General features: G+C 46.8%; 1 protein-coding gene across 1 annotated transcript; it reads left to right on the forward strand.

Annotated features, from left to right (window-relative positions):
• The first annotated feature begins 776 nt into the window (after positions 1-776).
• Hamp (hepcidin antimicrobial peptide) lies at positions 777-2,496 on the forward strand. Its single transcript, XM_006982071.3, has 3 exons — positions 777-931; positions 2,152-2,211; positions 2,297-2,496. The coding sequence occupies exons 1-3, from the start codon at positions 845-847 to the stop codon at positions 2,402-2,404; spliced, it is 255 nt and encodes an 84-aa protein (XP_006982133.1). The 5' UTR covers positions 777-844; the 3' UTR covers positions 2,405-2,496.
• The last annotated feature ends 9,342 nt before the right edge of the window (positions 2,497-11,838 follow it).

Below are 11,838 nucleotides of genomic sequence, written 5' to 3' on the forward strand. Positions count from 1 at the left end.
AGGCGTGCGCCACCACCGCCCGGCTGCAGGAGATGGAAGTTTGACAGATAGATCAGGCCAGGCCCCCGGGTCAGTGACGAGAAGGCAACTTTAAGCCTAAACACTAATGAACCCAGGAGGAAGCAGGCAACCACTTGGAGGCCAAGTAGCATCAGCCATTAACACAAAAGTGAACTGGTCCTGGTTAAAAGACAAGGTGAATTAGTTTGTGCACTGGCATGTGAAAGGATGAACTAGCTCATATGCTGGGCTGGGAAGTGTGCTGCCTCTGGCTATGAATAATGACTGCCACCACCATAGGCGAAAGGTAACTTCAACACAACAGCTACATTGTATGATCTGGACATTGGACACCATGGTGGAGACTATGCTTGGGCATCTGTCTGTCCAGTCCCTTGGCCACTGTCCCGACTCATGCTTGGATGCATTCTGCACATGTGTACCCCATTGCTGAGTTCTTTCTGGGGAGCCCAGTAAGTGACAGACATACTGAAGACACAGATAAGGGAGACAGGCAATGTCTAGGGGAAAAAGGGGATTTTTTTCTTCGATCCACAGGGTGACGTCACAGGTGGCTGGCTGGAGGCTTGTGTCCATGGCCCTAGCTGCCCCACCCCCCGATGCACCTCTGCTGGCTGAGGGTGACACAACCCTGTCTGTCCCCTGTCACTGTTCCCGCTTATCTCTCCCGCCTGTTCGGCGCCACTGTCTTCTTGGAAATGAGTCAGGGCAAAGGGGAGGGGGTTCAGGTGTCCCCTCCTCCAACCAGTCCCATAAAAAGGACGGAGACTGGGTCCTAGGCACCAGGCAAATCCTTGGACTGCGCAGCAGAACAGAAGTCACGATGGCGCAGAGCACCAAGATCCAGGCTGCCTGTCTCCTGCTTCTCCTCATCGCCAGCCTGACCAGCAGCAGCCTTCTCCAGCAGCTGGTGAGCACCCTAGGCCTGCTACGATGCCATCCCCAGGAGGCAGGGGCTCCTCAACACTGAGCATTCAGGGCAGCCGCTGAGGGGACAAGAGTGGTCCTGAGTGGAAGGCTGAGGCACTCCCACCCTCAGCTCTGCAGGTGTTGTGGAAAGGGAACGTGAGGAACATGCTGGAAGCCAGACAAGATATTCCTCTGGCTGTCCCATCCCAGTCAGGGCATGCCTTAAACTGCCTTTAAACGACTGTTTTCTAAACACTTGTTTGTGGATAGCACAGAAGATGATGGGCGGAATGACTACCATGAGGAAGGACCAGAGCGGGGACCAAGAGGCAGGAAGCCAAGCAAAATATTTTATAAGAAAATGATACAGAAGGGGCCGGAGAGACAGCTCAGCAGTTAGAGCGCTTGATGCTCGTGCAGAGGACCTGGGTTCAGTTCCTGGCACCTACATCGTGGCTCACAACCATCCTTAACTCTAGTTGCAGGGCATCTGATGCCTTCTGGCCTACACGGGCACTAGGCATGCCTGTGGGCGCATGCATCTATGCAGGCAGGACACTCACGCACATACATCTGTGAGGAAGGGAGTGCTACTGAGCCAGGCTTGGTATGGACACTCAGAAGATGGAGGTGAGAGCATCAGGAGTTCACAGTCGTCCTTGGCTACATAACAAGTTCAGTGCCAACCTGGGCTATGAAAACCCTGTCTCAAACAACAATGAAGATACTAGATGTGTGCCTTGGAACTGAGACAGCAGAGTGGACACCCCAGTGAAAGGCAGTCACAGGACCCTTGGCTCTGGAGGGTCTGATAAGTGGCATCAGGGTTGGAAGTAAGGAGAGGGCGGTGGCAGATCTGACTGCCAAGTTTTGTAGACAGCTGGGCAGGCGATGATTGGTCCTTGGGTTGCTGAGAAAGGGAAAATCCACAATCCAACTGATGATGATAGGTTACTGTGCTATGTGGTGACCTGATTATAAGGGATAAGATACGGGGAGACCTGTAGGGAGGGTAGTGTCCAGAAAGAGAATACAGTAACAAAGAAGGTGGCATGTCTTTACGAAGCAGAACATCCAAGGAATGATGGGAAACACAGGACAGTGAGGTCTCTCCTAGGAATTCCATATAAACAGGCTCCTGGGAAAGGCACAAGCTGGCAAAGACACGTCAGAGAATGCTGGAGACCCCACAGTACTCAAGTACCCTCTCTGCTTCCACAGGTGAAACAGCCTGAAGCCCTACAGCCTCGGCACAGGACAGAAGCCAGGGCCGACATGTCGGTAAGAGCAACTGGGACTCCCTCCCTGGTCCCTAGGCTTCCCCATGCCCAAGCGAGGCAGCTCACCTCTCTTCTCTTCCACACAGTTCCTGCTCCCAAATCGAAAGAAGCGAGACACCAACTTCCCAATCTGCGTTTTCTGTTGTGGATGCTGTAATAAAAGTCAATACTGTGGCATCTGTTGCAAAACATAGAGCCGTGTGCTCCAATCCCTCACCCCCAGCCTCCCCACAGCCCCCCCGTTTATTTATAAGCTTGAAATAAAGGTGATGATTTTACTTTTAAACTACAGTGTCTGTTTGTAAATGGCGCTTTTTGTCCTGACAGTCCGATCCCAAATAAATACACAGAGGCTTATATATTAATTACAAAATGTGCGGCCAATAGCTCGGGGTTATTACTAACTAGCTCTTACATTTAAATTAACACATTTCTAGTAATCTAAGTGTTGCCACGTGGCCGTGGCTGTACCGGTTCTCTAGCATCTTGCTTCTTGGGCGGCTCGCTGTCGTCTCTTCCCGATTCCACCCTTGTTCATCCCAGTCCTCAGTTTGATTGTCCTGCCTAACTTTATCCTGCCTTGCTGTAAGCCCAGCAGCTTTATTATTAACCAATGAGAATAATGCATACAGTGTACAGAAGGATTATCCCACAGCCTCTGTTGTATGTTTTGTTTTGTTTTTACCCCTTAACAAAGGCTTAGGGGCTTGTTGCAAGCCCTACCGCGAGGACAGTCACTCAGTGGCTGGGCAGGTCTAATGCAAGTCTCCGAGCCTTGAGGCTGCTAGAAACCTGCATGAAGCCATCTGTTAGGCTGTTCTTCGGTTTGTTTCCACGTCAGAAGATCTGAAGTTTATGTAGCAACACGGGAAGAGAGTTGAATAGACTTGCCTCTCAGTCTTGTTCTTTCTTTCTTTTTAAAAGATTTTTTTTTTTATCAAAAAACAAAACAGAACAAAACACTTTTTTAACACGTGTGCACGTGTATGTGTGCCTGTGAACACATGTAACAGCCAGAGTAGCCTCAGCTGGTATGGAACTTGCTTTGTCGAACTCACAGAGATCCTCCTGCCTTTGCCTCCCCAGTCTTGGGATCAAAGGCCTGTGCTACCACATCTGGGTCATTGTTTTTTCTTCGTTTTTGTTTCATTTAGTTTTGGTTTTTTGTTTTTGTTTTGTTTGTTTCATTTTTCTTCCTTTTGTTTTGTTTTTGAGACAGGGTCTCTCACTGAACCCGGAGCTCAATGATTCCCCTAAACTGTCTGGCCAGTGAGTCTCTGGGACCACCTGTGTCCTCATGAGTGCTTGGACACAGACGCATGCTGTCACAACAGCTTCCGATGCTGGTGCTGGGACTCAGGTTCTCACGCTTGTATGGCAAACACGTTACTCACTGAGCCAGCTCTCCAGCCTGACTACTCTACTTTTAATAGGGACATAGAGAGAGACATGAGATGTAACTCACTATCATCCCAGCTTGTAGGATTACAGCAGCCTTAGTGGTGAGAAATAATAGCCTAAATACATGGATCCCTGGGAGCTGGCCACCATGTCCAGAGGCAGGCCACCACTGAGAAAGGCATCTGCCTTTGTCAAGAGAGTCTGGAAAGCCTTCTTGTGAAATATATTACTACTTTAAACATTGGCACCTAAGCTGGGATGGCCATTCAAACCAGCAGCAATAACAACAACAAAAAGTGTTTCTCATCAACTGGCCCTTCTTTTCCCCTAGTACTGGTTGATCAAAGCCAGGCCTCACAGCCAAATACACCACTAGGTATACCTTGAGCCCAAAAGACTTCTTTTTAGTTACTTTTTTAGACAGGATCTCATATAGTCTAACCTGGCTTTGCACTCTCTAAGTGGCCAAAGATGACCTTGAGCTTCTGACCCCTCCCCCATCTCTACCTCCTGAGTTCTGGGTTTATAAGTATGTGCCATCATGCAGTGCTGAGAATCAAACCCTTGTGTGTTCTAGGCAAGCACTGTGCCAACTTTGCCTACATCTCTATCCCTATGTGTAATCCAGGCTACCCCAGAGCTCACTAGGTAGCTCACGCTGGCCTCTAAACTTGCTGCATTCCCCCGCCTCAGCCCAACTGGCACTTAAAAAGAAAAAGAAAAATCAATCTATAGGACAAACTTAATTAAACTAGAAGCCAGCATCAACCTCATCCACCACCACTTTTGCCATCAGAAACTCTAAGAGGCCATTCGTTCATCTGAGGGAGGTGAAAAGACCCCAACATAAAGCATACTTTTTCACAACCTTGCAATTTTTGCCACCCTGGCTTCTCTTGGCTTTAGTTTGTTTAACCTAACAAACACAGGCTGGACGAGATACCATAAAACCAGAGGCACTGATCACAACCTCTGGTAGGGCTGGAGTTCTTGACAAGAAGCTACTCAGTGCAGCAGAAAGCAGCACCCCTCCCCCAACAATGACGTCATAGCCCCTGGTTCTATGGCTAAGACACACACACACACAGCAAAGCACAGGACTCATATTCTGGAAACTGTCTGAGCTCATGAGGAGCTCCGCCCCCTGGCCTGTCCCTCTCACCTCACCCACAATTTAAGGATATGACTTGAACATCTTGGAATGAAGGTGGTCCAGGGTTCCCTGTAAGTCAATCACCCCAGGGTGAATGCAGATTGCCTAGATTCTCTGGTTGCTCAGTCCACTGAAAGGTCATTTCTCTAGAGACCCAAGCAGCTGAGTGGACAAGGACCAGAAGCTAATTAGGGGTTTCATGAGTGGAGACAGAAGGGACAGGGAGAGAGGACCCTGTGTAGCTGGAGTTTTCTCCAGTCCTGCCTGGCCCACAGTCAGGACAAATCTCTCTCACCTCCAGTCCCACAGCCGCTCAGACCCAACCAGGTAAACACACAGAGACTTATATTGCTTACAAACTGTATGGCCATGGCAGGCTTCTTGCTATCTAGTTCTTATATCTTAAATTAACCCATTTCTATTAATCTATAAGTTGTCATGTGGCTTGTGGCTTACTGGTACTTTACATCTCGCTTTTCATGGTGGCGGCTGGCAGCATCTCTCTGCCTCAGGTTCCACTTCCCAGAATTCTCCTCTCTGCTTGTCCTGCCTATACTTCCTGCCTGGCCACTGGCCAATCAGTGTTTTATTTACACAGAGTGATATCCACAGCACTTCCCCTTTCTTTTTTCTTTTTTTTTTTCAAAAAGAAAGGTTTTAACTTTCACATAGTAAAATTACAGATAACAAAACAATTATCAAGCAATAATTACAGTTACAGGCTGGAGAGATGGCTCAGAGGTTAAGAGCACTGACTGCTCTTCCAGAGGTCCTGAGTTCAATTCCCAGCAACCACATGGTGGCTCACAGCCATCTGTAACGAGATCTGGTGCCCTCTTCTGACCTGCAGTCAACATGCTGTATACATAATAAATAAATAAATCTTTTAAAAAAAGAATTACAGTTACAATGTCTAGTCTATTTATAATATCTAGTCTATTAGGGAAAATTAAAGAAGATATCCTATCTATCCTATATTTGTGAGTCTAAGGTTTCATATCTAACTTATCTCTTATCATAACTAAGGAAAATTATAACTATCTAGTCTTCAACTACATCAAAGACCTCAGAAGGATATAATATTACCTGAGAAATGGGAGATGGATACAAGCAACTTTCAGGAGTCTTGTGAGAGTAGACAGAGACAGCTGGCAGCCTGGACAGTCTTTGGGACTCTTAACTACAGAAAAACATTTGATTGTAAAAGCTGTTGAGTTAAGTCAATATTTATATTTTAAAGGTACCTTGACTTCAAAATTTGGATGTAAGGATATGTTGCTTTGGAAAGGAGACTCTGCTTTTGTTTCCACAGAAAGCCAGAGGCTATGGAGTTGTTCCAGATTAAGATACATCAGGCTTGACCAGCCAAGATCCCCTGAAAGGTCTCCGATGACACCATGGCCCAGATGATCCAACATCCAGAATGGTTTCAAGGCAACTGGCTCAGAAAATACACCCTCATGAACTACTCCATAATCCTAAAATTTTCTTTGTGTCCCCATAAGATACAGTGCCCCCCTCCAGTAGGAAATAGTAAGAGAAGCTATGCCCCAAATCCCAAATACCAAGCTGGCTTTGGAGATGGAATTGGCTCACTCTTCTAAACCCAAGCATATTGCTAAAAAAAAAAAAAAAAGGTTAAGAGATTCTTGTGTTCCAAATCAAAAAAGTCCTCTGGTGTGGGACAGACAAAAACCAATATTTTTATTTAAAACAGGTTGATTATAAATGCAACCTCTTTCTAAAAAAAGAAAAAGGGATTGTTTAGATATGATAGGATGAAAAGGCAGATTAATGAACCTACTTTTAAAGAGTAACAACTTGTTTAAAATGTTTTACATTGCTATAGATTTTAGTTTATTGATACAAATTTAAAGTTAATTTTGTTATATTGTACATATATTTCTACTCTTGTTTGAGGTATTATGTTTATGTAACTCATTTAAAATTGCAATGGGTAATTAAGAAATAGATTAATAATTAGTCATCTATGATAATCATACTTGTAGCCATGTTAGTTAAGTCTTCTAGGTATACATAGATATATTTCAGATAGACAGGTAATCTTCAAACACTTCAAAGACCTACAGAATACAGCATTTAAAATGTTTTAAAAATTTAGACTTTCTGGACAGTGAGAAATGTCTGTTCCTGTCAGCACTGATTTACTTTAGAGAAGAGGATGGGCACTGAAGACACTCTGTATGGAGTTTATCTTCTTCTTGGCTAAAATAGCCATTTGGGCAAGAAACTGTTCTTGCCTGGACTGCTTGATCCACTGGACATACAAGACCCATAGGGAGGTGACCATTGAACTTTGCTTGGCAAAATGGTCCTTCAGGTTCCTGCTTCACAGAGGAAACTGCCAGACATTCTACAGGACACAGAAAAGTGACTGAGAGACTCTAGGCCTGTGAGCTGAAGACAGATGCCCCAACTTTACAGAGGAACATTAGGTGACTGTCCAGGCTGCCAGCTGTCTCTGTCTACTCTAGCAAGACTCCCAAAAGTTGTTTGCATCCTCTTCCTGTTTCTCAGGTAATAGTATATCCTTCTGAGATCTTTGGTATAGTTAAAGACTACATAGTTATAATTTTCTTAGTTATGATAAGAGATAAGTTAAATATGAAACTTTAGACTCATAAATATAGGATAGATAGGATATCTTCTTTAATTTTGCCAAATACAAATAGACTAGATATTATAAATAGACTAAATATTATAACTGTAATTCTTGCTTGATAATTGTTTTGTTATCTGTAATTTTACTATGTGAAGTTAAAACCTTCCTTTTTGAAAAAAAGAAAAGGGGAAGTGCTGTGGGATGCTCTGCATGTTAAATGTGTTGCTCTGATTGGTTAATAAATAAAACGCTGATTGTCCAGTAGCCAGGCAGGAAGTATAGGCAGGACAAGGAGAGAGGAGAATTCTGGGAACAGGAAGGCTGGGGCAGAGAGATGCTGCCAGCCACCGCCATGAGAAAATGTTAAAGATACCAGTAAGCCATGAGCCACATGGCAACTTATAGATTAATAGAAATGGGTTGATTTAAGATATAAGAACAGTTAGCAAGAAGCCTGCCATGGCCATACAGTTTATAAGTAATGTAAGTCTCTGTATGTTTACCTGGTTGGGTCTGAGCAGCTGTGGGACTGGCGGGTGAGACAAATTTGTCCTGACTGTGGGCCAGACAGGACTGGAGAAAACTCCAACACAACCCTGTTACAGGAATCAAGGGGGCTTGATTCCTCATGGTAATGGCACTTTTGCCTATTGAATTCTGTCAAGAAGAGGAGTGTAGCTGGGCGGCAGTGGCATATGCCTTTAATCCCAGCACTTGGAAGGCAGAGCAGGCAGATCTCTGTGAGTTTGAGGCCAGCTTGGTATACATAGGACAGGCACCAAAACTACACAGAGAAACCCTGTCTCAGAAAAAAAAAAAAAAAAAAGAAGAAGAAGAGGAGGAGGAGGAGGAGGAGGAGGAGAGAATTGTTTTTGAAAACTGTCGAATGCCTCCTAAATGTGCAAAGTCAGTATTAACAGGGCAGAGGTAAGGTCTCTCTCACCCCTATTTTGCTGTTATGAAACCAGAGTCTCACTGTAACCCCAGCTGTCCTGGAGCCTGCCAGCAGACCATGGGGCTGGCTGGAGAGATGAAGGGGCAGGTAAGAGCACATACTGCTCTTTCAGAGGGCTAGAGTTTGGCTTCCAGCACCCAGGTCAAGTCACTCACAGCCACCTCTAACTCCAGCTCCCGGGGATCTGATGCCCTCTTCTGGCCTCTGAAGTTACCTGCACTCATGTGCATGTTCACCTGCACGTGTGCACACACTCAATTTTAAAATGACAAAAGTAAATTTAAAAATGAAAAAGAAGGTCTCAGCCTTAGCACCATCTTCCTTGAAACTCCTGAACCAAGAACTCGAAGTGGAGGAAGAAGCGAATGGGCAGGCTGAAGCGTGAGAGAAGAAGATGAGGCAGAAGTCCAAGTAAATTGGCTTGTGCACCCAAGAAGGCTGGAGCGGCAGATGTGAGGGATGCTGGAGGCAGAGGTGCTGCAGGCCGAGATGCCGAAGGCTGGGGCACTAGTCCAAGTTATTGGCCTGAATGCTGCTGTAGGTAGTAAGTCTCAGTGACTCTGGGACATCACCATCTGCTCTCTGAGACCACCTAAGAGACTACTTTCCTTACAACCAAAACAGTCCCGCTAGCCCTCTGCCCCGCACCCGTGGCATTCTGGACTAGTTCTGGTCTCACTTGTGGCCAAGTGTACAGTCATCTTGTACAGTCATCTTTCTCACTGTCTAAAAAATAAAAAATACTGAGCTGGGCGGTGGTGGCGCACGCCTTTAATCATAGCACTCGGGAGGCAGAGCCAGGTGGATCTCTGTGAGTTCGAGGCCAGCCTGGGCTACCAAGTGAGTTCCAGGAAAGGCGCAAAGCTACACAGAGAAACCCTGTCTCGAAAAACCAAAAAAATAAAAAAATAAAAATAAAAAAAAATAAAAAATACTGATGAGTGGAGATGTGCCTTAGAAGTTCCTGGAGGTCATCTGTTCCTCTCTCTGCCTTCTGGCTCCATGCAGGAAACAAGTGTCCACTCCTGCCACGATGTTCTGCCTGAGGCCCTCAGTAATTGATGGAGGCAGCTGACGGCTCACAGGAACCTCTGAAACCATAAACTGAAACACATCCTTCCTCCTTTTAGCGTTTCCAGGGGTATTTTGCTACACTGGCAAAAAAGTAACTAACATGTAGCAAGCAGTGCTGAGTACACTGAGTAGCTCTGGGCACCTTCCTCTCAGTTTTGGACACATTTCTCCAGAAGGTCCAGAGCTGTGACAAGCGAAGCAGAGGGATTACAACTGTAGAGTGGAAGCTGGCTGTGGTGGCGCACACTTTTAATCTCGGCACTGGGGAGGCAGGAACAGGCAGATGTCTGTGAGTTCAAGGCCAGCCTGGTCTACAGAGTGAGCTCCAGGACAGCCAGGGATACAGAGAAACCCTGTCTCAAACAAAACAAAACAAAACAAAACCCAACAATAACAAAAAACTTCAGTGTGCATGAGAGCGTATCTTAAGGGATCTTATGGAAGCCTATTCAAATGCAGGCCTCTGAGCCCCATCCCTGGAGCTTCCCATTCAGCAGACAGGCTAGACCTAGAAATTGTTGGCTTTGAGAAAAAAGTCTTGTTGTGTAGCTTTGGCTGGCCTGCAACTTGCTACATTTACCAGGCTGGCCTCAAATTCACAGAGATCCATCTGCTTCTGCCTCCTAAATGCTGGGATTAAAGGCGTGCACTACCACAGCCGGGTTCAACTCCACATCTTAATCTCTCCACCCCTTGCCTCGTTTTTTGAGACAGGGTCTCTGGTAGACAAGGCTGGTGTCAGACTATATAGGTGAGGACCATCTTGAACTTCTGATTCTCCTTCCTCTGACTTCTGAGTGCTGGAATTACAGACCTAGGACAGTATACCTAGAATACATGGGGCCGGGGCTCGAACACCAGGCTTTATACATGCTAGGCAACCACTCTACCAACTGAACTATAATCCCAGGCCCTTGAATTTGCTACAGGACACAGCCCTGCAGCTGCTGCTGACCTGGGCACCACACTGTGATGACCCTTGACATAAAATAGCCAATCCTGACTAAGAGTAACAAAGGGACTCCAGGTTGGCCAAGCCCCAGGCCCCAGCCCAAGACAGCATTAAGAGATGAAGTCACTATCGGCAATACGTGTCTGGAGATGTTTTCTCCTTTTGCATGCTATTTTGGATAAAATTGGACTAACAAGCAAAAATCATTACACCACACAAAATTTCTGTGTCTGCCCCCATTTATATACTGACATCCTAAACCCCAGTCCTTCAGAATGTGACTGTAGTTGGAGATGGGGTCTCTTTTGAGGGAGGGAGGATAAGACAGGGTTTAATGCAGCTGAGGAGGAGAGTGAAGTGCCTCCATCTCCCAAGTGCTGGGATTACAGGTGTGTGCCACCACAGCTGGCTTTGGTGAGAGGTCTTCCCTGAGGGTGGCAGTTAAGATGGACCATAATGGTGGGCTCTAATCCAATATGATTGATGTCTTGGCGAAAGGGGAGATTTGAACAAAGACAGATCCAAGTAGAGCTCTGTGTGAATATGCAAACCTCCAAGTCCAGGGCTGGGTTGTGGAGGGGCTGGGGGGTGAGGGGCTGGGAGGCTGGGGCCTGGGGTAGATCCTCCTCTCTGAACTCAATAGGAAGTAACCCTGCTGGCAACTTGACTCTGAAATCGAAGCCTGAAAGGATATGACATAATACATTCTCGTTTGGAAATGTGTCCCCGGCGCCCAGCCCTTGCAGACTGAATACCTGTTTTCTTGAAGGCATCGGCTGATCTGTGACAGGTAGCCCCTTACCCAGCCCCTCTCTGGCTCCCATTCCATCCATTCCACTGTCATGGGTGGGCCCCGCCCAGTCCCCTGGCTCAACACCAGACTCTCAATGGGACTCACCTGCCCGTTTCCCTTCTCTAGGGACTGCCTCCAGTTCATACCTGGAACCGACAGACTACCCCCTCTGCACAGGAACACCAACTCAGTGACACTGGTGTGGTTGGACACCTGTGGCACAGGGCACCCTAGAATCTTCATATCTACCCCCGAAGTCCAGGCACCAGGGCTCTCTCTTCTCCGGAACCTAGGCTTTCAAGCCCCACCCCACTTTCAATGGACCATTGTCTCAGGCTGGGAAAGGCACGGGCAGAGTCTGACATCATGAAGCCTGAGGTGGGGGTGGCACTCCCCCCAAATCCAGTCTTCCTGACTCCTGATCTGACCCCTAGTCTAAGGGATTCCCCTGCCCTCACTCCTGGAAAAGAGGACTCTCCACCCCCACTCCCCGCCACTCTGGCCTCTGCAGGGCAGTAAAACTCCTTGTGTGCCATGCCACCTCAACCACGCTGCCCGAGCATGCCTGATTAGGACCACTGTGGACTCCACACCCAGAGGATCCTCACCCAGCTCAGGGAGCCATCACAGCCGTGTGTGCACAAAAGCCTTGTTTTAAAGATCCAAACAAATACACA

The sequence above is a fragment of the Peromyscus maniculatus genome, chromosome 1 (assembly GCF_049852395.1).
Source record: "Peromyscus maniculatus bairdii isolate BWxNUB_F1_BW_parent chromosome 1, HU_Pman_BW_mat_3.1, whole genome shotgun sequence".
NCBI classification, from domain to species: Eukaryota; Metazoa; Chordata; class Mammalia; order Rodentia; family Cricetidae; genus Peromyscus; species Peromyscus maniculatus.

Bases quoted from the DNA above. Each gene is read 5' to 3' on its own strand.
- Hamp (XM_006982071.3), top strand. From the start codon at position 845: ATGGCGCAGAGCACCAAGATCCAGGCTGCCTGTCTCCTGCTTCTCCTC. The intron at 932-2,151 runs GTGAGCACCCTA...CTGCTTCCACAG, and splicing joins GCAGCCTTCTCCAGCAGCTG to GTGAAACAGCCTGAAGCCCT. The intron at 2,212-2,296 runs GTAAGAGCAACT...TCTTCCACACAG, and splicing joins AAGCCAGGGCCGACATGTCG to TTCCTGCTCCCAAATCGAAA.